General features: G+C 41.4%; 1 protein-coding gene across 3 annotated transcripts in view; it reads left to right on the plus strand.

Annotated features, from left to right (window-relative positions):
* Positions 1-26,793, plus strand: part of LOC146205442 (putative phosphorylase b kinase regulatory subunit beta) — an 86,533-nt gene that overhangs the window by 44,227 nt on the left and 15,513 nt on the right. For all 3 annotated transcript variants that reach the window (XM_084590111.1, XM_084590113.1, XM_084590112.1), the window contains 8 exons: positions 2,742-2,825; positions 3,009-3,113; positions 4,844-4,926; positions 9,345-9,435; positions 10,415-10,588; positions 18,709-18,835; positions 18,925-18,982; positions 24,477-24,567. In XM_084590111.1, the coding sequence (XP_084446237.1) occupies positions 2,742-2,825; positions 3,009-3,113; positions 4,844-4,926; positions 9,345-9,435; positions 10,415-10,588; positions 18,709-18,835; positions 18,925-18,982; positions 24,477-24,567 (813 nt within the window). The remainder of the gene's footprint in view (positions 1-2,741; positions 2,826-3,008; positions 3,114-4,843; positions 4,927-9,344; positions 9,436-10,414; positions 10,589-18,708; positions 18,836-18,924; positions 18,983-24,476; positions 24,568-26,793) is intronic.

The raw sequence follows: 26,793 nt of genomic DNA on the forward strand, positions 1-26,793 counted from the left end.
TAATACGATCATATTTTCACGTGAGTTCGGATAATACAATCACGGAAACATGAAAACATTGCTTGGTTTCAATTTTCCCTTCGAGAGGCAGCGAAAAAGTGCTAGTGAAAAGGAAGGGGGGAGGTGGTAGTAGCCGCAGTAACGGTAACGCCCAATGCTCTTGCTGGTGCTTCAGTACTATTTGCTCGCCTAATGAACTTGCCCCTCCACTTTGCAATTGAGAATCTATTTGCTTCTTTTTATTCAAATTTTCGGAGCAGATACCTCAATTTCGTACCCTCGCTATCTCAGTCTGCAGCGTTGACCTTGGCAGCCTGTCAAGATGATGCAGACTGCCAATAACCTAATAACATCTCCCTATGTTTATCTTTTGACCAGATCTTCTGTGGGGATGGCTCTGTGGGTGAAGTTGGCTGAGTGCCAAGTTTTATACGCTGCTCTTCTTGATCCTTGTGATGGGTGTGGAGCTAACTAAACGATGAAAATGCGACTTGCTGTGTTCATTTCAGAAAAGCTTGTTTCTGAACAGTGAGAACCAAAAATTGACTTTTTTGGATAATACGATTTTCGGATAATATGTTTTAATTTTCAATTTCCGCGAAAACCATAATGTGATTCGACTGTACTTGATTATGATATCTGTGAAAAGGCATGAATTTTTGTTCCGAAAGCAACCAGCCACCTGCCAGGAAGGTGATTGAGCAGGTGGTGTGGTTTTCTTCATGACATTACAAGGTGCAACAATGGTTGGTTGTTTCAAGTGAGGACATTCATTACTGTACTGAAGCATGACAATCTGGTGCTTGTTACAATCGAAAATGCTGCACTTTTTTTTTCTTTTCTACCTTTAAAAATGGTTGTGCATTACAATTGAGGGTGCATTGGAATCAAGTAAATACAGTATGATGTTTATTAGGTATTATTCTCATGTGTGTTAATTAAGGACACTGCTTCCATCCTATATATCTCTGAGTAGCCCTTTCTGATGCAAACTTTTACTTTGGCCACATTATTAAAAACTAGAGGTTTCAAGGTGTCTTAGTATTGAAAGTGAATTAAAGTAATAACTTGTTAAACAAATTGTAGTGTAGTACATTTGCATTTGCAAATAATTTACATTCAAAATACTCTGCTTATTCATGTTCACTTGCAAGTGCTGCATGATGACCATGGCATTGTTCTGCTGCTTGCACAGTTCATGCCTGTGAGCTATGTTATATCGACTTTGTGCTTTTGCTGCTTATAGTGGTTTTGTTTTTGGACTCATAGACTGTATGTAAACTGTTCATCCAGTATGTCGACCTATTCGGATGCGGTACTCGCACGTAACCTGGGGAGTCTATATTGGTTAGTGTGTTCGACTGCTGAGTCCGAATCCACAGGTTTGATCCCAGCTGCAGCAACCTTATTTTGATGGAGGTGAAACGCAAAGTGCCTGGGTACTATGCGATGTCAGCGTACATTAAAAACCCCAGGTTGTTGAAATTATTCTGGAGCCGTCTTATTATGGCATGCCTCATAGTCCATGTCGGTTTGGAACATTAAACCCCACATTCCATGTGCCGTGCCATAAATCAGCCATGCTGCTTAATAGTATTCAGTGCAAAAGTCTTCAGGGCACTTGAGCGGTCATTGAGGTACTTAGGTGATATATCTGGAAGCTTTTTTTTACTGTTGTGTGGAGTGGAAATACGACATGCTTGCTCTCACCCATGCATGTCACTACTCCCTGCAGATATTGAGCCTACACGTCTTGATCACAGCACCTGTCCTGATGCTTCTGCCTACAGTAGTGCACACGTACAACTGACACAGTGGCGTAGTGTTTAGGGTGCCTGGCTACTGATCTGGAAGGCCTGAGTTCGATCCCACCTGCAGCGGTCATGTTTTGGTGGAGGCAGAACACCAAAGTCACCTCTATGGTGTGTGATGTCACCGCACGTTACAAAGAACTCCGGGTAGGCTAAAGTAATCCAGAGCCCTCCACTATGGCATCCCTTATGTGTCTCCTTAGGATGTTAAACATCATAATTTACAGTAGTATTTAAGCGCAGGTTTTCTCTCTAAACCCGTACAACAGGCCTCTGGTTGCTAAAAGGGCTGGATAATGAGAATGTATGCAGGCTTGAGATTTAAGCATGTAGTTTAGAAATGAAGAATGAGTGATGGCATTATGGTACGTGGGATTTTGAAATAGCCTGGGAGCAATATATGGCCACTGTCTACCGTTCATTTTATGCCTTCTAGCTCTGTACTTCTACGGAAAAAGTAAAAAATTCCTATAAAAGAACACTAACTACTGGAGGCAGAAATTTCATTTATCATAAGACAAAGCAGTGCAGCATTAAAGGCATGAGGTAATGAGGAGTATGGCTTCATTCATTGCTTGGCAGTGTTAGAAAAAAAAATTGTGGAAAGTAGTTGTGCTTCTATGTCATAATATTGAAACTTTGTCTCGGGTTGTTTTAATTCAACCGTGACTATATCAATTTTTGTAATTCATTCTACGAGCCTTCAGGAATTTGAAATAGCATCAGTTGATTGCAGACTTTTTATATTTTATTAGCACTGACATTTAACTTTTTTTGTTGTGTAATATGTTAAAGAACTTTCATCATGGGGGAACAACACTGGGTTCCTTCCATTGTGGGAGCTGATTATACTTTGTCATGATATATTGTTCTTGCCAAGTTGTTTTTATCCTCACCGGTCATGTTCTTTTGCTCTTTTTGTGTGTGTAGGTGTATGAGTTCCTTGGCGTAAACAGAAAGCTTGGATTGAAAGGGAGACCACAGCGTCCAATTGGTGCATTGGGGACAAGCAAGGCAAGAGTCTCCAAATTACTTTGCATCTGAAATGGCCACAAATACTATTGATTTGTATGACTTCATTTCGAAAGAGTAGTAAATTTGCAAAATCAGTTTTATCGAAAACGCCAGAGCTGAATTGTTAAGCATTACTACCTTTCGTCACCTTTTTTCTCGTGTGTTTTCAATCTTTCTCTGCAGTTGTACCGGATATGTGGACAAACAGTATTGTGCTATCCACTGATCTTTGAAGTCAATGACTTCTACCTCTCACATGACATGGCACTGCTCATTGATGACATAAAGGTATCGTGTGAACATTTTAATTTGCAGTGGTATGTTTCTGTGCAGTGACAGTTAAATCTTTGCTTTGTATTTGTTACTGTAATTCTTGTTTAATGTTACTGAAAATCGAATATCTTTAGTTTACCTTTCTTTTTTTTTGATAGTGACATATTGGGGAATTTTTTTCTTGGTTTTTAATAACTGTAGCATTTACTGAGTGGTTAAATATATCTGGCTGCAAGTTATAGCTTTGTCTGGATCCTTTTATTGATAACACAAGCTCACTTAAAGCCTTGCAGACATTTAGGTCCTGTCTTTTGAATAAAGTGCCCGAGATTAAATGTCAACCTTTCAGAATATTTAAATGCCACCTGCCCTCTTCAGAAGGAAATTTTTGTCCTCTGTTAGGCTGAAAAACTTCTCATAAAAAACTTGAAATATGTTAGGGCTTCTGTCAACACCAGTCGGCCAGCCAGTATCCCGTTTATGGAGACCAAAGATAAAATATTATATTAAAGGATCATTGAGGACAACAACATTCATTTATATCCTTAGTAAAAAGTGATTCTGTGGCTTTTTCTGGCTATGGTGATACTCGTACAGTAGTAGCGTATATATTTATTGCTGACAAAATTGAATTCAAATCTTTTTTTGCATCGCAGTTCATATTTGTAGCATCAAAGCCAAAAAGCCTTCCAGAAGTTAAGGGGGCGTAGTCTCAGGGACCCGCGCACAGAAAACTGTCTAGATGTTGTCGTAGCATATTTTTTGTGTGCATACGCAAAAATGGCCAGTGGTGGTGACTTTTTGTTTTAGCTTGAAACAGCTCGGTTTTCAGTAAAAGTTCCCTCCTTGTACTTCAATTTGTCCAACTTGCAGACCAACTCCAATTTATCATCAGCATCCTCAATTGACCTTTTTGGCTGCTTTTTTGTGTGTGCTTGTGTGGTCAGAGAAAAAATGCTGTCTGTAAATATGAGACGAAGGCTATAATTCATCCTTGGGGTGTCTGGCTTGTACTCCTGGATAAGATGATGCCCATTTTGTTCTTGCAGCTTGTTAAATGCTTTAATCTTTAATTTGATAGTAGCTGGGGCAAAGTTCTCATTATGTGCGCAGAAATGCTGAGTCACATTGCTTCCCCATTTGTACATGATACACTGTTACAAACTGGGCTGAGATATCTTCTGCTTTTCTTTGTTCATTTTTTGTTTTTCTTTTCAAATTCAATTTGATTTCGGTGATGTTTTAAGCTAACCTGATTGCTTGAAGTGATTTTATAACCTTTGGAAGATTATGTTGACGCTATGCCAGTCTTTTTCGTGTGTGCTAAGGAATAAAGCTGCACTTGATAGTCACATGGGCCAGCTCAGGATATAGTTATGTTTCCGTCAGCTGCCAGAAACTTGGTCAATACATCTCCAACCAGATACACAAATCTTCATGTTTGTGAAACTAGTCTTTCATTTTTATGTTAAACAGCTTTCTTTAATATCATTCAGGTCTGCCATCATACACTGCAAAACCAGATCTTGCTGCTTATCCAAGCAGATTATTTTTTGTAATCATTAGAAGTGGTGACAAAGAAATCTTCAATAAACCTTTGGCAGAAAATCGCCTGCCTGCTGGTAAAAAGCAAGCAAGTTCTAAGAAAGTTTGCTATTGCCTTTGTTGTAAGTAATAACTTCTCATTTTTGCATTGTACAAGTTCATGTGACTTTTACATTGCATTTTTACTCTCTTCTCTCCAGAATGAGCTGACATTTGTTGGCAAGTACTGGCGTATGTCAGGCAGGCCCACACTTGCCATTGTCATCAGAGAAGACAATATGAGGTGCGTAAATCTCTTTAGTCCTTTTTAGTTTTTTACCTGTGTTGCCTCAAGAGTCATAGCACAGAAAAGTCCCTTTCGGCAGTGTGTACTTCTCAGAATTTAAAATTTCATTGTGATATTAAAGGGACACTGCAGCACTTTTTGCAAAAGTTGGACTTTCAGCAGAAAGCCATAGTATTTTATGCTGCGAACTTGAATATCAGATTAAAATTAGCCAGAAGAAAGCAGAAATAGCCTTTTTTCAGCAGAAATATGCAGCCCGCGCGACGGGGGTCACCGCGGGTCGCGCCGCCGCCCGTGATTGGCCAAGACATTACATGACGACATTCTGAGGACCGGGGAAGCTGCCGATGCGGCTCCTTCGCTGCGCTGTGTTGATCGCAGTTCTCTGCGGCTTTGTGAATGTCATTATGGCAAATGAACCCAAAGTTTGGTGTACCAAATCCTGCTTTGAACGCAGTCGTGGTACCTTGGGGAAACAAAGAATTTTATAGAAAAGGTGAAGCAGACACAGCTGCTACCAGACAAATGAACAATAAGTGAAGCGCGGTTGCGGAGCTCTGCTATGCATACTAGGCATTGACCATTGACCATGCATAGGCCATTGGGCTGGAGACCAAGTCAAATGCGCGCAGAATGCTGCTCGAGTAATACGACATTTAGCAGACGTTGAAAGCCTTTCCTTTTTATCGTACTGTCACAATACACGTTTAGTGAATTGACGGCTGACGTATGTTGAAAGCCAAGCTGCAGCTCCTCCGCACCCTTACCTTCATGAGAAAACCGTGTTCCGAAATGTTTTTTCTTACAAGAGCTTCGTCGTTTTCATTTCCAACTTAATGTGCATCCCCAAACAAGACAGGACTATGTAAAATGACAAGGCAGCAACGGGTGCAAAATCGCAAGGCCATGTATGAACAACTTCGATCATTGATTGCTTGGACGCACCGAAGGAAACCTCGCTTTTTGCGCTGCTTACCTGAATGCGCCTATACCAAGCTGAGCGGTACACTCCTTATCTTCTAATAATGCTCCCGTAAGGGTTCCACGAACATATCAGGCACGTGCCGTGCTGGAAAAGATCTTGTAGTCTTCACAAACTAGCTTTGACGTAGCAGTGGGCTCTTCTTAATCATCTGCTAGTTCGCAAAAATCATCAGCGCGTGTTACTGATGAGTTGTCCATGTTTAGCACAGAAGCCGTTGCGCAAAGCTTTTGCGCAAAAAAAAACAAAAAAACGAGACACGCGAGTACAATGATGCACCGATGCTGTCTGACCGTCCCATCATGAGATTGCAGTCCATGAACGAATCGCAGATGACTGTCCCAACTGTTTTGTACAAGGAAATAGAAGGAACCGCGTCATGGGTCAGCCATGCCTTTTTGTTATAAATCGCATTAAGAGCAAACTGCATGTAGTCACAGTTACGAAAATGCTTCAAGTAGAATGTTTCCTTCGGTCGGCTTGATTTTATCTCTCTCCTCAGCAACACCGCATTGCGTTGCGAGCTTTTAATACAACGGAAGATTACATCGTCGCGTCCACAGCTGTTCGTGCATGCGAACACATGCAGAGCTGTGTTGTATCAGGTGCACAACACTAAGTTGACGTGTTTTATATGTCCGCAACGCACGCAAAACGAGGAACAGCGCACGCCAAAAACCCCCTCTGTTGACTCTGAATGCCTCTGGCTCCTCATGGTGACGTCACGACGGAGGGAGAAGCGAGGTTTCTCCCTCCGCTTTCCTCCTCTGTAGCAGTCGCGCGGGACGCGGGAAATTTGAATCGTACGCTTTCAGTCGACGATTGCGCAGATGTTTTATGCATAATAGGAGAAATAACTTTACAGGCATGATCAACAAATAATCTACTTCAAAAGCTTATATATAGTATTGGTACATTTGAAAACTGCTGCAGTATCCCTTTAATGGAACTGTGGTACACCCGTTTGCATCACATTCTTGTTTTCTTTTTTTAGAGAGACCATTCTGGTATGGTGTTTTAACTGAAGATGAGACTCTTAAGACATAATTAATTGTTGAACTGGGGATCGAAAACTTAAATTGTGAGCTACAGGCCCTTTGCACTGAAATTGGCCAACCACCTTGGGAAAAATATATGTAAGTTAAACATGCGATATATATGCTCAATGCAGTCTGGCAGCCAGCTATATTATGGGGCCAACGCTGCATCCTGTAAATGTAAACATTTCTGTTCAATTTGCGGGCCTTTTACATGGGTTTGGGCTGTCCTTCAAAAGTCTGTCTGAGTGATGTAATCGTAGCTGACTTATTAGCAGGTGTAAGTATTTCATTTACACTGTGTAATGTTGGCATGGCTAGCTGAGAGCATGCATGGCAGGGAGAGTGAAGGTGGCATAAAGGAAAGCAACTAAGGGACACATACATTTCACTTGCCTTTGTGTTGTATAATAAGCTGTGTGGCGTACTTTTAGACCACAGTCGAGAGCTTTTATATGTTCATAAAAGACAAAAACAAAAGAAAACTTGAATTACACCACAAAGCATTCATGAGAATTAGTCATGACATGGTAACAGGGCATGTGGCACTCCCATCATAATGGCCCGAGTTCGTTGATGTAACTGTGGGGCCATGTTGTTTATTAAATAATGTCACCAAGCTGACCCAAGCGGATGGCTTCATTTTCTTAGATTTCTCGTTGAGAAATGCATATATGCCCTTTACCACTGATTAAAAACTAGAATCAGGAAATATGCATTTCTTGCTGAAGAATGAGTGCAAAAAAAATTTCAAGGTGACATCTCAAAGACTGATGAAAACCAGTGAACATGGTATAAAAACTTCAAACTTCATCTTGTGGAAACAAATATCAAGTAGAAACTCCATTTCTAGCAGGAACTTAAGCATTATAAGGCATGCTAAGGCAGTTCATTTTTGTCTAAGTGCTAGAAATATTTTTCTTGACTAAACTACTAACCTTCAGAGATAAGGACAAGTTGTCATATTTTGACAGTATTTGCTACCTCAAGCATAAAAGCATGCTGCCTTTGTAATGTTGCTAATAGCAGTGTCGCTAATAAGTAATGTCCTTAAATGAACTCCATGATCTAAAATTTTGTGTTTATAGTTTTTGCAGCATCTTATTTTTTTGTAATTCATATCAACATACTTTGTCTCTTGACTAGACATTTTAGAATTGGTTGGTTGCAGTGTTATTCTGTTTCAGGTTAATGGTCATGAAGATGTTAGGGCTACTTTCATTAAGCTGTTGAACAGGTTGGCTTTGTGTTCAAGTAATAATAATTTTTAAGCCCTAATTAACATGGTAGACAAGCTGCCTTTGTACGGTGAGGAGATTTCAGCCTGACCCACTTGCACACTAGTAAGCTTAACTCAAAGAAGTGGGAGACAGGGTGGGCAGGCATACAGAAGCACTTCTGGCAGTTTTTGCAGACCACTCAGTAAGCAAAAGGTCTACATGATATATATAGGTTTTGCTGTATTCATTTGCCATGAGGTGAAAATGTGCAGTTAAAAATTTTTTTTTTCAGATATTTGAGTGTGATTTATTTCCACATTGCACTTATTCAGCCATAGTTCATATAAGGTAAATAGGAATTTACATTACATGTTTGTAGCGGTATTGTTTCCCGATGGTAATGTAATAGATCATAAGACCTCACTATGTTGCAAGTGTTTTCCCCTGCTTCTATATTGCTAGTTGACTAGAATGTTTCATTTAGCATTGTAGGGTGCTGTATGGTTACCCTTGTGATAACGCTCCAAAGGGGGCTAGATGTGGAAGTCGCCTTCTAACCCCAGTGTTCCAGCCCTACAGCCCTAACAGTCAGAGCTGTGACCCCCAACACATGGTGCAAGAAGTCGTCACTGCGGCAGGTACAGGCCGGAGGGGACAAACATGAGTTGCGCACTTAAAGCAGGCTTTATTCTGCTCGAGTACACGGCAAAGTACAGCACTCAAGAAACAACCGCTGTAGTGAGCGCTCACGTACGGGAGTGAAATAAAAAGCACCGAAAGTGAGAAGCACAGGCGAAAATGTGGGAGGAGGGTTCTGCTCACCTGGCGCGGCTTCACTCTCACGGCCCGCAGCGGTAAGTGCACACATTGCCGGAGGCACACTGCTCTGGACTGGGGAAAGGTTTCCCTGCTACGCTGAGAGGAAAGAGGGAAAGCCGCAGTGGCGTAGCTGCGGAAGAGTGGGAGGCAGTGGGGGGGTGGCCAGTGTGCATTTCACTCACCATCCTCTCTAACAGTGCGCGTGTCACCTTGCGTGATAATTGTTTGCGGTCGTTACAATTGGACTGGGGATTGCTGTGTATCCCCACAGCTGTTCGCAGTCTCAAGCAAAATTCACTTTATTTCACCCGTTTGGGGGGAGTGGCATTTGACGTGAATCCTATCATGCTATTCTAGGGATGCCCACTTCAAGGAACTGCTAGATCTTCTAGCAATGCTGAAAAAGGGCCATTGTGATGGACTCAAAGTGCGATTGGGCAGGCTACAGGTGAGCCAATTTGTCTCCAGTGTCATTACCTTCAGTATTATGTCCTATGTGACAACAGCGAGCAGTATAGTGGTAATAGCTAAGACTTACTTGTGCTACCTTAAACAAGTGCGCATGTGTACTGAATAGAGTTAATGTGTATTTAAGTTTGTTCACATTGACTGAACACATCATATGCCACATTCTTTATTTTTTTTTTTACATCACTTTTATAAATATATTCTTATTTTCAACATATCTGAGAATATTAGTGGAGTTCAACAGCTCTGATATTTGAATACGCTTGCCTAGTCAGGCAGATGTATCTTGAGAGAAAAATTGGGGTTTTCAATTAACTTAAAATTTCTATTTAAGTTGCATGTTGGTCATCTTAAAAGGAAAGCAGTCATTGAAGGCAAATTCATTATGTGAAAAACTTTTTCACATATAAGGTTTAGCTTATTTTTACAGGTGGCTCTTATCCTTGTACCCCGCCATGGTGGTGCAGTGGTAAGATTCCTGACTACTGTACCAGAGTTCCCGGGTTCGATCCCGACCATGGCGGCTGTGTTTCGATGGAGGCGAAACGAAGTAGCGTCCATGTGCTGTGCGATGTCAGCGCACGCTAAAGATCCCCAGGTGGTCGAAATTACTCCGTAGCCCTCCACTACGGCTCCTCTTTCTCTCTTTCCACTTTCACTCCCACCTTCTTTCCATCCCTTACGGCGCGGTTCAGGTGTCCACAGAGCAAGTGTGACAGATACTGCGCCTTTCCCTTACTGTGAACCAATTATTATATTATTATTATTATATCCTCGCTTGCTAGGTTTCCCTACTCAGGCACTTCTGCCTGCTGGGTGAATTTGCGCACATGTACAAGTTTGCTATCTGCCCTACATTTCTGTCTCACTGCATGAGCATCTTGTGGGAATAGTAACGACTTAACACTGAAACAATATTGCTTCAAGTATGGCCGTCCTGGTTGTCTTTTTTTATGCAGAATCTCATTTCTTCATCGTGCATTGAGCACTTGGACTTCCTGCACCTCCTTCCACATGACGCCCTTCCCAAGTTTGATGCTTTCCAGCAGCTTGAGCACACCAACACTGGCTACCAAAGCCTGACTGACGTGCCCAAGGCCCTCGCATACAGCGAGCCATCCTATGATTATTCGGTAAACAGTTTCTTGTGTAGCATGTTCTTTATATTTGTGTTCTTGCAAAGAACCTTGCATCTTAAAACCGACTGTCGCTATTATGAAGTTGCAAGTTAATTGGTATTCGTAATCATAGCACATATTGATTATATGTGATGCGTTTTGATCTCAATGTGCAGCCTCTTGTTTAGCGGACAGGCAACTTTTGCAAGGTTGTGTGAGCATTTTTAATCACCTGTGTTTTGTCTGACAGGAGTAGAGCTGGAAGAAGAAGAATTTAGGCTTCTTCAGGCTTTAGGTTTAGGTGTAATAAATAATGGTCTGGATGTGTGAGTGTTTTATCATGTATAAGGCTGCATGGAATAAGTAAGAGTTCATTGCCACTTGCTTTTCTGCTAACTTCTTTTTACAACCTTTATGACCATTTGTAGAGTAGTGTAGAGTAGATAATGCAGTTATAATCCTTGTTACAGTTGTAGCATGCCACTTGCAAGTCGACAGAGGTGACAGTTTGCGCTAGCTATGCAAACAGACACCTTACAATTTACTCACCTCTAAAGACTGCGTACCGGCCATCGACACCCTCACACACGTGCAGCTGTTGGCCCCACCTGCTTGCCTACAAATTAAAATGCTTTCATGGATTTGTATGCTTTAATTTTTTCACCTGTCCCAAAACTTAAGACCGCACTTCACAAGGCAGGCCCCAATGTCGGTGAATTCAACATGAGGCAGTGGTCTTGTAGTATGCTGCACACCACAACGAGGTTACCTTAGTCGTACAAGTCAATGTTTTCACAAAGTCAAACCTTTTATCGGGACTGTCATTTTTATTTTTCTACGTAGTCCACGAATGTATCCACTCACGATGTTTGCTAGCGCACGCAGAAATTTCAACAAGACGTGAAAGGCACACTTACTGATCACGAGTTGAATACATGGTTGGTTGTGGCGCCCGCACAGACAACCACGCACATGGTGAATGCCGTGCCAGCCGTTAGCTCCCCTTGTGGATGATGCCACATGACTACCTTTCATATGAGCTCCCGAAAGTTCGGACATATCGCAACCGATTGCTTGGTTTTTCGGACTTCATTCACGTTCATCGCAGAACCACTTCCAATAGCTAAGCATCCATATAGTAACTTGTATTGTGGAACATTATTAATTCAGGCTTCAAAGTGATCAGGAATGTGATTATATAAAGCAAATTTTAAGTTAGAGATATCGGGACCTTCACGAGTGCAATGCAGTAGTGGCACATACAGCCCTGCCACATTTCGAGGGGGCTTCACCGTACGGCAGGTGATGACTATGCGGTGAACCATCCTTAAAATGCAATGATTCAGCAAACTCGCAGTGGCAGGTTCGCTTTCGCGTCTGGACATCATCTAAGCCAGCACATTCGCCCACGAGGTGTCGACGGTAGTACAGCCATCGAACACCGGTTGCTGCCCGTTTTCTGCATAAAAATTGCACGGCAAGACCTTCAAACAACAGATTGGGCTGTTGACACCTTCCTCAACCGCAGTGGCAATTAGAAGTTTATGTAAAGTGATATTTTCTACAAAATTTGGTTTTTCGGACGTTTTCGTGGTCCCTAGAGAGTCGGAAAAATCTGTCCTCGGCTGAACGAGCAAACAAATTAAGCAGCGAAGTGCTAGCGGTGGTGCCGAGTATGGTACTGTATAACTTACAGAGCTATTGCTATAGACAACACTAACCTCCACTAAGTGGTTACAACATAAGTTTATTATTAATTTATATGCATAAGAAAATACATCTTGCTGCGGTTGACAGAAGAGAATGAACTAGCGCCATATCTTACTGCATGAGAAACGTATGAGACATGGGCACCAAGATCAGGAATCAAGACGAAGTTTGCTGAACCTGCCTTGTCCCTGCCACAGCAGCATACGATACTGATGATGAAAAACGCAGCTGTGCAGGCAGCAATGTACAGAAGAGAGACATGCACATACACAAGGACGGTGCTGCACTGACAACTAATTATTTACACCCACGCACCTTCTTCTTCTTCACTTCTTCTATGTACGCCTAACTTCTTCCTTCACTTTCCTCCCAGTAAGCTATTAATTCCATCTCCTTCTTCAACAAGGAAACGAAAGGCGTACTAACATATTGTTCAGTCTTTGCGGTGCATCACTAGGTAGGTTCCAGACTTCTCCTATATTGCAGTGCTGTGTCCTCCAACTCTGTTGTTAACTAACACATGTCCTGGTCTGGCCAATGTCCTTCCTCCCACAGAATAGGATTAGAGAACACGCCACTGCAATGTCAGAAAAGCCTGGAATCAACCTTGTAATGCGCTGTAAGACTTTAAGCTATGCAAGAAACCAAAATGCCCAGCTAACCTCCATAACCTCGAGGTTTTGAATAAGAATAAGGACAAGTTGACAAGAGAGATTTTGAAAGCCTGGGTGATAGCTGTGGCTCGTGAACAATGTGTTAGTACAGCCTTCCATTTCCTTGTTGAAGAAGTAGGTGAAATTCCTACCTTACTGGGAGGACAGGGAAGCAAGAAGTTAGGTATACATAGAAGAAGTGAAGAAAGAATAAAAGTGCACAGGTGTGAATAATTAGTTGTCAGTGCAGCATCGTCCTTGTCTATGTGTGTACTATATCTCTCTTCTGTGCATTGTTGCCTGTTCAGCTGCATTTTTCACCTTGTGTGCAGACCAACTAGCTCAACATTCTGCTGATATTATACTGTACTGAATCTGTGTTGTCACTATTTTTGGAACATTTGTAGAAGAAAAAATACAGTGGGCCTTATTTGATCTCTGTATCAATTTTTTAAAAAGTGTTCACAAATTTAAAAGCCCATTTGATTTGTTTTGAATAATTCTGATTCATTCGATGGGTTTAAATACAGTGGAACCTCTCTATAGTGACGTCGCTCAGACCAGCAAAAATATTTACTACAGTTAAACCTGGTTGTAATGAAATTGTAAAATGCCCACGATTTTTACATTCAGGTTTTCGTTACATGCAGTTTGCACATGAAGTCCCAAAAGGGTAATGTAGAACGAAAACCAGATTAAGATTTGGTGGAAGGAAAACCACCTTGAAGGTGTTTACAGTAAATCAGAATTATTTGAAGTCATAGAAACAGATGTTTCGCGATCGCGCGACTGCGGCGGGGGCCTCCACCTCCTTTGCGGCTCGCGCCACGTGTCTATGAGGGAGTGGGGAAAGGGGGTGAAGGAGGAATTGGTCTGGGCAGCGCGCGCGTTGGCGCCGCCGCCGCCGGCCTGTGCGCGCTCGTCCACCATCATTGCCCATAGAAACCGACTCTGCCTCACATCGCCAGCGCGCTCCGCTGTTCCCGATACTACCCGCTACTGACGCGCGGGAACCTGCGAGCAACCGTGTGGAAGTGATGGACGCGCGCTGCTCACCTTGTGTCTTTTTTTGTTATTTTTTGCAGCTTTTAAGCATGAACTATTGTAGTGCCATGTTCCGACAGCGAAAGCAGCGGAGACTGCTGCGTCTGCTAAGGAGATGCGGCGTCGGCGCTGAAACATGACGCGTTGTATCAACTGCGGTCACTCGTTGCTATAGTAGGCGTTCATCGCACTTCACTTTGTATTTTATCTCCCTGAAACTTGCTGGGTTCAGCCAAATTTCCACTAACTCAGCACTAGTTAAGAGACAGTCGACGCTGCGACATGTTCGTTACGTGAAGTTTTGAAATACATTCACTTCAATGGGGAATTGAAAAACTTCGTAATATCGAGGAATTTGCTACATGGAGGTTCTTTACATAGAGGTTTCTTTACTGTACCAGTTGTTAGGGATGGTATGGCTGTGAGGATGCTGTCTATAGAGTAAGCAGTTGCCTACCTACTAAACATATAGTGTTCGTTTATGCAAAAAACACGTTTAGAAATACCTTCTAGCCACATTTTATCATCCTTTAATGTGAGTATTTATTTTCAATTATCACATTTTTAATGCCATTTATATATTATTATGCAAGTTGATTTTATGTGCAAACCAAATCTTTGCATAAACATGGCATCACCTTCAGTGTTCTTAATGTCGTTTAGGAGGCAACCATTAAGAAAAGTGCAATAAAATCAAGTGCAGCAGACCTGGCCACATGTGCCACCTCATGCTTTGTGTTGCCCCCTGCTTTTTTTCTCCCTCTCTTTCCATCACTGCCCTTTTACTGTCTACTCTATCAGTGCCCCATGCTGCCTTCTATTGCTATGCTGCCTATTATGGTCATAACCAAGTGATTTTTTTTTTCTGTGCATGCTACGCTCTCATTCACGGCCCCAGGCCTTCGGAAATCTGGCCTCTCCTCACAGCTTAAAGGCCGGCTTCGACAGTTGTTGAACGTGCTGTCCTGTGTTTCTGAGAACCTCCTTTGATGTATGTAATATGAAATTTTTAGAAATAACAAGGAAATAATTTTAAAGCAGCAAAAAATTTGAATCCAAAACCGTGAAACCAGTACTGTAGAGGTTGCTTGGTGTGACATTGGCTTTGATGCCATTGGTTGGTTTGCCAAGCCGTGCACGGCCATCGGATGCCAGAACCACCTAGAGCTGCACTATGTGCTTTGTCAGTATCCTGTAAAACAGCAGAAAGCATCTTTCCAACTTGTCAATGAATCACTTTCTGGAGACTCACCGACCAGTGAGTCTCCAGAAAGTGATTCATTGAACAGTTTACCATCGAACAAGTCACACTTTGTGTACAAACCCACCACCATGAGAGCCAGTGGAGTCTGACAATGGGCTGCATTGTCTGAAAGATAGAGATGGCCAGCACTCATTTCATTTCATATATGTGTATTTGTCGTTTGACTGCAGGAACCAAAGTTAAACTGGTGCTCCCACATACAGCTGTTACTGTTGTTTTCAAGTTGTTCATCTCTGAGCTTACTTGACTAGCTGTTTTAGGGACAGAATGCCAATAATATGTAAATTCTACAGAGCACCTTAGACCACTAAAGTGTGATGAGGCGAAAGCCATTATAGCACCGTGGATCGTAGCCCTCCACTATGGCAGCTCCATCTCCCTTTCTTCTTTCACTCCCACCTTCCTCCCTTCCTTTACGCCGTGGTACATGTGTCCACGGAGAATTGTGACAGATACTGCACCTTTTCTATCCTGTAAATCAATTTCAAACGCCGCTGATGCCAGCTGTGCTAACGCTTCCTAGACATCTAGGTCTGCTCCTGTTTTCTGTGTGGTGCGGCGTTCGAGGAAGCGGCAAATGAAAGGCGCCGCATGGACGCCTGGATCGGACACCCGGCAGGGTTAGCTTATATGCATGAATCGTCTGGTGACGTCATGACCTGTCATGACGTTACATAGCGCGCCCCTTGTCAAACAAACACAGTCAGCATTTCATTGAACGCATCAAAGTTCGCCACCATTCTATAATTCGTTTGCAAAAAAGGAAACGCACAGTATCTGTCACTCGTGGAATCCCGCTCGTGGAATCCCGCTATACAAGGGGAATTATGAAGAACTTTTCACGATCCGGGGCGTGGCGCAGTTGGTAAAGCGCTCGCCTGGGGATCCAAGGGATGGTGGTTCAATTCCCAATGGAGACTAGGCTTGTTAATTTATTTTTAACTCTTGCTCTCGAAAGTGTGATACCCTCTGCCGACAGATCCTGCTGACAACTATGAGAGCTTAAAGGCTTTCGCCACAGTAATGGTGGCACTCATGGCCAGTGTCTCAGTACTTTTTTCTCCTGCAATGAACCCCGCTTCCACTTTTCTGTTTGAGAATTTACTTTTTTTAATTTCCCTATTGACCGGGTCCCTCAGTTTCACACCCTGGCTGAGTGCCATGTTTTAGACACTCTTACGGCTTTGTCATGGGTGCATACCGAAGCAATGGAACTGCAACTCATTTCTACGAGCTAAGGAATATATCGCCTCTGAAACTTCAGAACAGAATGACAGGTTATTCAGTGCGCGGTAATAAAAGTAAGTTCTGTGCCAAGTATGTTACATTTGCAACAATTTGAAACCTGTTTGGATAATATGATTTTCGGATAATACGTTTTTGTTTTCAATTCTCATGATAATTCTGTCAGCGAGATTCCACTGCATATGAAAATTGCCTCGAACTAATCCTTGTTCAGAAAGTACCTAAAAAGTATGCCAAGAAAACACTAAATATGGTCTTGGGAATCTGAACTGGAAATAGGCTGACTTTATGTGCAGTTGGCTCACTTCCCACTTAATTTTAACTCTTTTGTTGCCACGCCACTGTGATTCGATCACCAGTGACAGAAAAACTTAAAAGTTCAAATTTTGTTTGTACTTCAGACGCTATATTTTTTTTTCAGTGAGATTAATATTTGTTCTGCGTGGCGGCTACTTCTTAAATGCCTTTGAAGTTCAGGTTGCGGCATGGAACGCTCCCAGCATGATTTAAACCTCGGGAATAGTTTTGCTTGCAAAGAAACTGTTTGAGGTGAATTTGTTGCCTCTGGGGAGCAGATTTTTTGGGTGCTATCAGCAGCAGCAGCAGCAGCAGCTCAGATGATGATGTTCATCCTCGGATTTTGATTCCAATATTTAAAATCTGCAACAACAGCCTGGAAAGTTGGCAGATGTGTGCACATCATTTCAGTTTCTACCTGTCATTTGTATGTGCCTGTCATTAGTATGGTTTTCCTTGGAGCTTGTTCACTCGAAGAAAATAGGTCGATTGACATTTTTCGCATCTGTTGTGCCGCGGCAACAAATGGGGAGACGTCCCTCCACCATCACAAAGAATGATTTTGTTTTGGCTGAGTATAACTCCAAGCAACAACCTTAGACTGACACTCCGTAGCAAACATTCTATTTGGAATTGGTTGTCAGTTTAAGGTTTTGCCAATGGACTGTTTTTCACCACGGTAGTTCTAAAGCCATATGCTTGAACACCAATAAGTATGCATTTACAGTCACCGACCGAAAATTTCGATTCCTGATTTTTCGTATATCCTCGATTAGTCAGACTTTTTTGCGGCATGACGATATGCTTCAATAGTGCTAAGGTACATGAGCACCTGGAATTTCAGATGCATTATGACTGATTGCTCGATTTTTCTGACTTTATTTGCCCCGCCACTATTTGAAGATGCTTCACCGCAGGTATAGTGAGTACTATGTGGTGAAGCATCCACAAAACTGGGTGGTTCAGTGAATGCGCAGTGGCAGGTTCTCTTTCACATCTGTACATTGTCGAAGCTATCCAGCTGCGATGCGTCGATGGCAGCACAGTCATTGAATGCTTTGTGAATAGGCTTTTGGTAAAAGAAAATGTCGGCATATTTTATTTGATTTAATCTCATTTTGTTTCTAATTTTCGTATCAAGAGTTTTATCACAAATGTTAGGGTGGCTATACTTTTTACGTCTGCAATTTTTTCTGGCGTTACTTTTTACGTCTAATTTTTTCTGGCGTAAGAACGCCAGAAAAAATTGCAGACATAAAAAGTATAGCCACCCTAACATTTGTGATAAAACTCTTGATACGAAAATTAGAAACAAAGTGCTTTTAGTTGAAACTGAGAATGGTTTAAATTATTAGTTTACTTAGGTTAAAGAATTGAATTTTTTTTCTTGGAAAGTAAAATTTATTTTGAAATGAAGGCTGAAATTTGCCTTTTTCAGCTAGAAAATGCATTTGTGTTATAATTTTAAGATTTTTCTGCCAAGGTTAAAGAATGATTTAAAACATTTTGTGTGTTCTAGAATTTATTTTAATAAGTTTCTTCAAGAGTTATTACCTTTTAAATTCAAATTTTTTATTCCCATCCAGCTAATTTCATGCTTACCGCATTTTTTTTTTTTCAATATTCACAGTGAGTATTTGTATTAAAATAAATGTTTTTCGAATGTGCATTCTATTTTCGTCATTGGTATGTATTTTGCCTATTTTTATCTCATATAATTTTCAGCAAGAAAGTTTGTCAGAAATTTATGAAGAACAGATGTATTTGTTTGCTGGTGACGAAAGAGTCAACTTGTTAAAGCATGCTGTGTTTGTACTGTGATGTCCTTCATAACCTTGTAGTATAACTAGCTGATTGGAGGCACAGGACACAATAGGTTAGTCACCAGAGTGTAAAGGAGGCATTTTTGTGTTCTGTTGCAGTCATTCTATGGAAAATCGAACAATGAAGTCATAGAGGCCCTGGGAAGCGTCGACACTCTTCATGGCCAGAGTCAGCTACTGGGCATTTTGTGGAGCAGAGTGAGCCCCAGTTTCACCATAGATGGAGGCATGTGTCTGATCCTTGGAGCTGCATCTGCATCTGATATAAGACTTGCTCTTGAGCTTTTGTGAAGCTAATTTTCTCTTCATTTTCAGTGATGCTCAAGGACAGGCTGGAAAAGCTGACAAGGCAGGCAGGTGCACTCAAACACTGGTAGGCTCTTTGCACTGAATATGCAGTGTGTTGCAAACATTTGTACTTTCGGAGTAAATCAGCTGCTAATGAGTAAATATTAAGCAATACATTAACTTACATTTACCTTTGCACACAGGATAGAGCACTTGCAGCTGTTTTGATGAGACTACAAAATCTTACTGCAGCCTACTCTTTACCTCTCCCAGAAAGGGACCTTCGCTAATTTTGCCATATAATGTAGCACTTATAATTATACTAATGTTATACATGCACTATGCATCACCAAAATCAAGGACCAATAAGCAGTGAAATTTACTGAACCATGTCATGTCCATCTAAGGTAGCTATGGTCTGCCTCTACTATATGAATGATACACTAGTGTATCTACACTACAACGTTCTTGGACAGTTCCAGTTTCACAGCTTCACTCGGCAGAAGGCTCCAACTGCTGTCTCGCAAACTAGTGGCACTGTAGTGGCTTTTCTAAATCACCTGTTGGTGTTGTAATTTCATTAGCTGAAGTAGCGACAGGCTGGTCAAATTTTCAAGATGTTTTTGCATGGTTAGTGAGGCTCATGATGCCCGTGGAGCCTTCTTTATGGTGAAATCTACTTGACAACTTCTAGTGACTGCTACATATTTCATTCTGCTTTGCACCCGGTTGCACAAATGGCGATAGAACCGATGCCACCGCTAGCCATTTTTCAATACTGCCTCGCAATCGAGGTCTCTTGCTGCTAATGATATTGCTTTCAAGGACTGCAAGTGCGTCGTAAACGGGCAAAGGTGTGAATTTTTCATGGGGCTCGGCGCTAGTGCCCGGCGCCATTCCTACTTTTTCTTGGTCTTCCAGAAGAAATTTCAAAGGCAAAAAATGTGAAATGCAGGTTAAGATCACGAAAAAAAAACTTGCCTTCATGCAGGTTTATAAGTGGCGAGATCCTTGCATCCACAGTATGTCCTCCTCAAGCAACCCGTGCGATGCTCATTCCAGTTTGGCTAGTGCCACTTGCCTGTTTGGCTGAGACCATTACTACGTCTGCATGCATCGGCACTGATTGGCGAAACAAAGCTATACAAATAAAATAACAACACAGATGTGTTTTATACTTCAGAAACCTAGCGGCAATTTCCAAAAAAAGACCCATACTAGATGAACTGGTGGCAAAGTCAGAAACTGTTCACCATAGACACGGCTATGTTTTTTTGATGTGTGCCCATTGCATGTCTGTGAAGACAAGTCCGAGTGAGGGGAAAAAAATGGCAGCACGTAAGGAAAGCCGCAGAAATTGAGGTGCAGAACATGAAAATGAAAACCCTTTGAACAGCTGCCACGTGGGAGAACACAGCAATATCCTGATACTGAATTGGCAGCACTGTGTGAAGTTACTGACCAGGGAATTGAGAAATTGATGGTTAATCTCCAACCTTCAGCACCTGGTGGTACATCGTCACGCTAGCAGCCAAAATCAAAGTTGACAATAAATAGTGGTGTACAGAACATGGCTGCTTTCGAGCTGAAATAATTTTGTCATGGTATCAGATTAGTGTGAAGTGAAATGCTAGTGAAATGAAGCAAAATTAAGTTTGCTTCTGGTTTCTTTAGAGCACAGTAAACAAACTAGGATGTGGGTGTGCAAATATTGAAGTTTTTGAATATGAATTGATTACTGATATGGGAAAAAAAATGCCTTCGAATATCGAATCGAATATTCAATTGCTGATCAGTGAAACAGATGGAAAATTTAAAAATAGCAAAAATTGTTCCTCTTGATTTATGTCAGAATTCACATGATATATTCAAATAAAATAAACTAGGGTTGCATAGAAGTACAACCGAAAAGTACAGTATAACTTTTGTGTGGATTCCGTATACCAGTTTTTGTTCATGAAGGACCTGCATGGTACCAGGTGGAGCTGTCATATCATATTGTTGATTACTATAAACTTGTTAATTCGGCCTTCAAGGAACAAGATAAAATGGCTAAATTATCTGAAAGCTCGAATTATCAAATGTGCCTGAAAGAAACTGCTAAAAACCATTGGCATCATAGTAATTTTATCTCATGAACACCTGTATGATGGGTGACCGCATTTGAGATGAAACCGAAGTAAGAAAACATTCTTTTTTTTTTCATGATTTTGTTAGGTGCTTTGCTTTGCGCACACTGTTGAGAAGGCCTTCCTCACAAATGGGAAGGTCCCTCCGCAAAACAGCCCTGTTGCATTTTCAGGATGCTTCACTACATATTCCATGCAGTCAAGCATTGCGGTGAAATGTGCAGTGTGGGGAAACCAGTGATTTCAAAAAGTTTGTGTATTCAATAATTTTCGAATATTTGGAAATTCTGAATAGTATCAGTGTTTTTACTATATTTGATTCATATTCAAAATTTCAAATATTGGCACATCCCTAAACTGGTATAAATAAGGGCTTTAACCACTGAAAAGAACATAGTGAAACACCAGAGGGCTTGGAAGGCGTCCAGGCATACACAAGAACTTTGGGACAATTGTCGCATAAGAAGGCAAAGTGCTCTTCTAGTTCCTTGTCTTCAGTCTCAAACTCATTGTGTGTACCATTGTGCTCTGCATGCAGCGTGTGCTGTTTACCATGGTTTGGTTTGGTTCGTGTAGTTTACATCCCAAAGATACTCAGGCTATGTGGGACGCAATAGTGGAGGGCTTCGGACAAGTTCAGCATACCAATACCACGTAAAGCACGTTCTTGTTTCGTATTCAACCTTGCACCTCTTGTCTTTACCGAAGTATGGCAGGCAACACATGAAACACGCAGAAAAGTGCGATTGCATCGCAATTAGTTCTAATTGTGACCACAGGCTGCTTCCCATACCTGACCAATTTAACTCTTTCATTACCACGCCTATTCAAATCGATCACCAGTAATCGATGCTTTAAATTGCCGATTTCGACATGTTGGAATCATTTCTCGTACACATAGCCCACCCAGTAGTTAGTCTAGGCACTGCTCTGGCGACATTCTGATTTTTGATGGACCCTCTTGAGAACTAATGTGCATGTGTTGTTGTGAAAGAGGACGTAGCGGCCGCACTTGAAGAAAAAAAAATCCTGCCACTCGTGGTAATGCAGCATTAACATCCAATTTTTGTGATCAAAAGACTTCCAGCAAGTCAAATATAGAATCCTATTGTCGGCTTTGTTATCTGACGGCTTTGAGTGGTGATGATTATACCTGTAAATGGTGCCAGCTATTCACTAGTGAGCTTTGACTCTGAATCCGGGTGGTTTTATTCTACAAAATGCAGTCCTGAAGGTCCGCCGCATGTCCAACATGTATACCTGGCCTTTAGAGCCAATTTGCCGCAGTTTTGTTGTTTGGTGCCTCTCAACCAGGAACTGCTTCACCGCATAGCACGAGAAATGAGGCTGTTTTCACCTGTAGTTTATGCAGCTGAAAAATGGCGCTGTACAGATAGTTTATTTCTTCAAAGTTTTCCGGGGTCATTGATATTCAAAATGTATGTTCTAAATTTTCTTTGTTAATAATGCATCTGTAGATATCGTGCCTTTTCTATTTTATTTTTATCAACTTCCAAGAAAATTGGCAATTTTCCAATTTTTTGCGTGTTCCTTAATAGAGTTTCTGTTTTGTAACTTGTGTTTTTGAAAAGAGCGTTCCATTATGTGCGGTTATGTATGCTGCAACGTGTGCTGCAGTATTATTTGCAATGGCAAAAAAAAAGATTTTCCAAGACCTATGAAAATAGGCCATGTTCTTGCGGTAACGGAAGAGTTAACGGGCAGGTATGGGAAGCAGCAATACTGTATCTAATAACAGTGCCTGCACTTTGCCATAGCTGCCATGTCCAAAAGAGACATACCATAGTTATGTGGGACATACATGATACAGTGCTCACTTTCATGTATATGTCCTTGTGTGCATCCATGCACATGCATGTGCACACACACACAGTGTGTGAGGAAAATGTCAGCTGTTAGCAAGTGCTGATGTGACATTCTTCCAGTACTTCTGCTTTTGTCTTTGTTCTGTGAGCTGTTGCAGAACCAAGGTTACCTATGTACACATGCGCCTGCCGTGGTAGCGCAGCAGTTAAGACGCTTGACTACTGTGCCTAAGGAGGCGAGATTGAATCAGGCCCTCGGCAGCCGCTGGCTTTTCGATGGAGGCGAAAAGCCAGGCGCCCACGTGCTGTGCAATGTCAGTGCACGTTAAAGAAAGAATGTCCAGGTGGTCGCAATTTCCGGAGCCATCCACTACGGCGTCTCTCATAACCTGAGTGGCTTTGGGACGTTAAACCCCACAGAACAAAACAAATTATGTACACATACTTGCTCACCATATGTGTTATGGACATAACTTGAGCGTTTTTGGCAGTTAATTTTTTAGGAGTTTTGATGATTGTAGCAGCTTAAGAAGAGTGTGTATATATATGTGGATTCCAGAAAGGGATGGTACTGGCCAGGGCGGCTTTGGTAAAGAACGCATGTTTTTGTAGGTTGGCAAACTCTCCCAAAAGAAAGCCAGTTGCTTCGGATAAAGGGTGTAAGCTCACTTTGTGAACATTTTATTCGTTCATTGCAATTGAATAGATGCATCCTTGCAAACAATTCTTGTTTTTAGATGGCACAAAGTATGCCTCGTTTTCTGAAGAAAATTGAATTAAATGACTAATTTACCATTCATGTTTATTGGAGTGACAGCTTAAGCAGTTCATGGGAAACGGGAAAAGCTGTCATGTGGGTAGAGACGTCATTGCGTTATGCTGGCTAATAAGACAATTAAAAGTAGACTGCTGCTTAAGTTCTATCACGTGTTTCATTTCGCACTTTTTTGCCTTTGCTGGGAGAATTTAAACTATCCTGAATTTATTTACTTGCTTGCCTGGCAGTGGCAGATTGTGACTTGGACCAGCTTTCCTGGCCACATGCAATGCTAGCTTAATTGTAAGTTCAGGGAAGGAATGATTTTGTGTTATTTTTATTGCTTGTATTGAATCCTACATTTGGATGGAGAACACAAAATTCCTGAGAGTGCAAGATTGTTTGTGTCTGGGGAAGAATTGTCTTTCCAAAAAATACTTACTAGCCTAAGTCCATTTGCTCCACACTGTTACGTGACTTTCAAAAGCGCAAGAATGAAAAGAAAAAGCATCTGGTAGGTCACTACATGTTCTCAACTTGTTCTTTTTCTTTGTTCTGCCAAAGCTTTTTGTGGGCAAAAGCCACACACTTCTGCTTTTGGAATGACATTATACTAAACTATGTTAACCTGGTGCTTGTTATGAAATTCCATCTAATTCCACATGTGGCTATACTCACTCGCTGTTGTCAGTTTGGTTGTCAAGTGAGCAAATTATAGCAAATTCAATGGCTGCCATCCTTTAAAGATGCATTATCTCTTTGCTTTATCAGTTGTTTCTTTTTTTTTCTCTCTCTTTAGTGCTTCTTTTCTAGTTAGTGTGCAAATTTCTCTCTAAACATTCCGTTTGGCATGTACGTGTGTTCTAGGGCAGTCGTGCGTCGCTGCTCTAGCATTCTAGGCAAAGTGGTGGACAGCCTCAGCCCATACATCACAGCCATCTTGGTCAATGGAAAACAGGCAAGCTTTGTTTAAGACATCTGCTGGAAAGGCACTCTTATGAAGGGCCACATTTGTTGCTGTACTCCTGGGAATTCAGTAGACTTCTTTTAAGAACATGAAGGAATCCTTTAAATGTTTTAAGCTAATGAGAGGTTTAGCTTAACAAATGAAACAACGTTGCTTGAGAGGATGAGTGGACACGTGCACTTTCAGCAAACTAGTAATATGAAAAACATGAATAAAGAGGTATTTGCAAGAAACTATTTCTTAAGCATTCCTAAATGTATTTTTAGAAATTTGCATAACCTGCTGTCAACCCATGAAATCTAGTGGATTGAGTGGATTGATTTCATTGCCAATTTATTATTATTATTACTTTCATGCCAGTGCATCACAATAGAAGAACCAACACGCATGGGAGGTGGGTACTGAATAAAATATGCGGAATATGCGGAACAAAAAGCAGGAATAAAGCGGTCAGTGCGAAAGCGATCGGCGAGCTGTGTTGCCAAGCGTGCGCGCGCAGCCATAGTATTGGATTGGCTTGGCTGTTTGCAGGGTGGTGGCTCGCATTTTCTGAGGCTGGCATCAATGCACTTTTAATTTTCAGTAAACTTCTGACGTTCTTAACTGCTATTAACACTAATGACAGCCTTTTTACTATTGTAAATTGCAGAATATGATAAATAAATAGCTTTTTGTTATGAGTTATTTGTCTATGCTCATTATCGACATCATCAGCTACATTTCTGAGTCTCTTTATTCGTCAGGGGACTTGAACTGATATAATCAAGGAAAACCTCGAAAAGTCGAGGATATTGAAAATAGTGGTTTGCTAGACTTCTTGCACCTTGTGCCATGATGCTCTTTGGCTAAGGCTATCCTTGCAACATTAAAATGAATCATCATCATGCATATATACCAGGTGTCCCAGCTGAATTTAACCAAGGTTTCAAAAAAGGCTGTGTGTCCTAACTTAGTGAAACCAACTGAGGACTGTTGTGAATTGCGTGGCCTAGACTGCAGTATTTTTTAATGCACTAGATGGCTCATTTGTGAAAAAGCTGTGCGTCATGCGGATGAAGCCAGTAGAGTAACAGATGCAGCTGAGTGGAAAGGGGGAAACTGGTTTTGTGGCAGCTGCCAAGTGGAAAGGCAAAAACCGCACGTGTCACTCCAGTGTCCGCCAGTGTTTTTCAGAATTGAAGCTATAGTTTAGCTCGTGACTTTATTCAAGGCTGTGCAGTCATACCTGTTTCATACAGCATTTAGAACAAGGCTACGGTTAGCATTTAATGACACCTAGAGATATGATAACTTCAGAACGAAAAGCCTATATAGGTTTAGTCTTTGAAGATAAGGGTGAAAATAATAATTGAATAAACAGCACACATTTTCAGTTGTGATTGAAAGTGTGTCCTGTTTATCTAATTACTTAAGTGATCAATTAACAGTGTTTATGGCGCTTGAAGCTCGGTGTTTGTGTGAATGTTATGTGCAAGGACGAAAACATTGTTTAGCAGGTGTCTGGACTTCAGATACTGTAGATATGCTACAATAAGCCTGCTTTGAACATGTAAAGCACAGTCACCAAGATTAACAGGGGTACACAAAGTTAAGCAAAGTGATCTTTTTTAGTGGACCTATAATTTAGTTTAATTAAGTAATCAGAAGTTATTTTGTTCTCTGAATTTTATAAATTAGCAGCTAATGAGCTAGCTCATTAATTATTGGACTAAGGAACAAATTATCAATACAGAAATTGTAGAGTGTCTTCAAAAGCAGCCGAGCGAGATGTTTGCACTAAGCTGCCATTTATGAAATCATTTTTTTTTTCCTGGCGGTAATGGTGACTGTCACAGTAACTAACTTTCCACGTGACATTGCTACTATTTTAGCTTCCCGAGACATGTCTCGGAGCACAGAATTTGCTTCTGTCTAGAGCACTCTCTCCAATGCAGTTTGGCGTATGCACTAGGTGAGAAATGTGAGCCATCAGCTGGTCAGGTGGTAGCTTTCTTTGAGGGCCACTAAATAAAGTTACATGAATCATATCTTGATGCAAACATCACAGCTAGCTGCTCTTCAAGCAGGTCTAAAACTTTAGCATTGCCACTTTGTTGCTCAAGCCAATGATTAAAATGTTAGCTAGTGAGTCTTCAGTGATTAATTAACCAAGGAAGCAAAAAAATTTACAATGCAGACTAGGATAGACAACTCTTAGCAGCACTCAGTTGGTACCAC

The sequence above is a fragment of the Amblyomma maculatum genome, chromosome 1, assembly GCF_055883805.1.
Source record: "Amblyomma maculatum isolate TAMU_Amacu chromosome 1, ASM5588380v1, whole genome shotgun sequence".
In the NCBI taxonomy this organism is placed as follows: Eukaryota; Metazoa; Arthropoda; class Arachnida; order Ixodida; family Ixodidae; genus Amblyomma; species Amblyomma maculatum.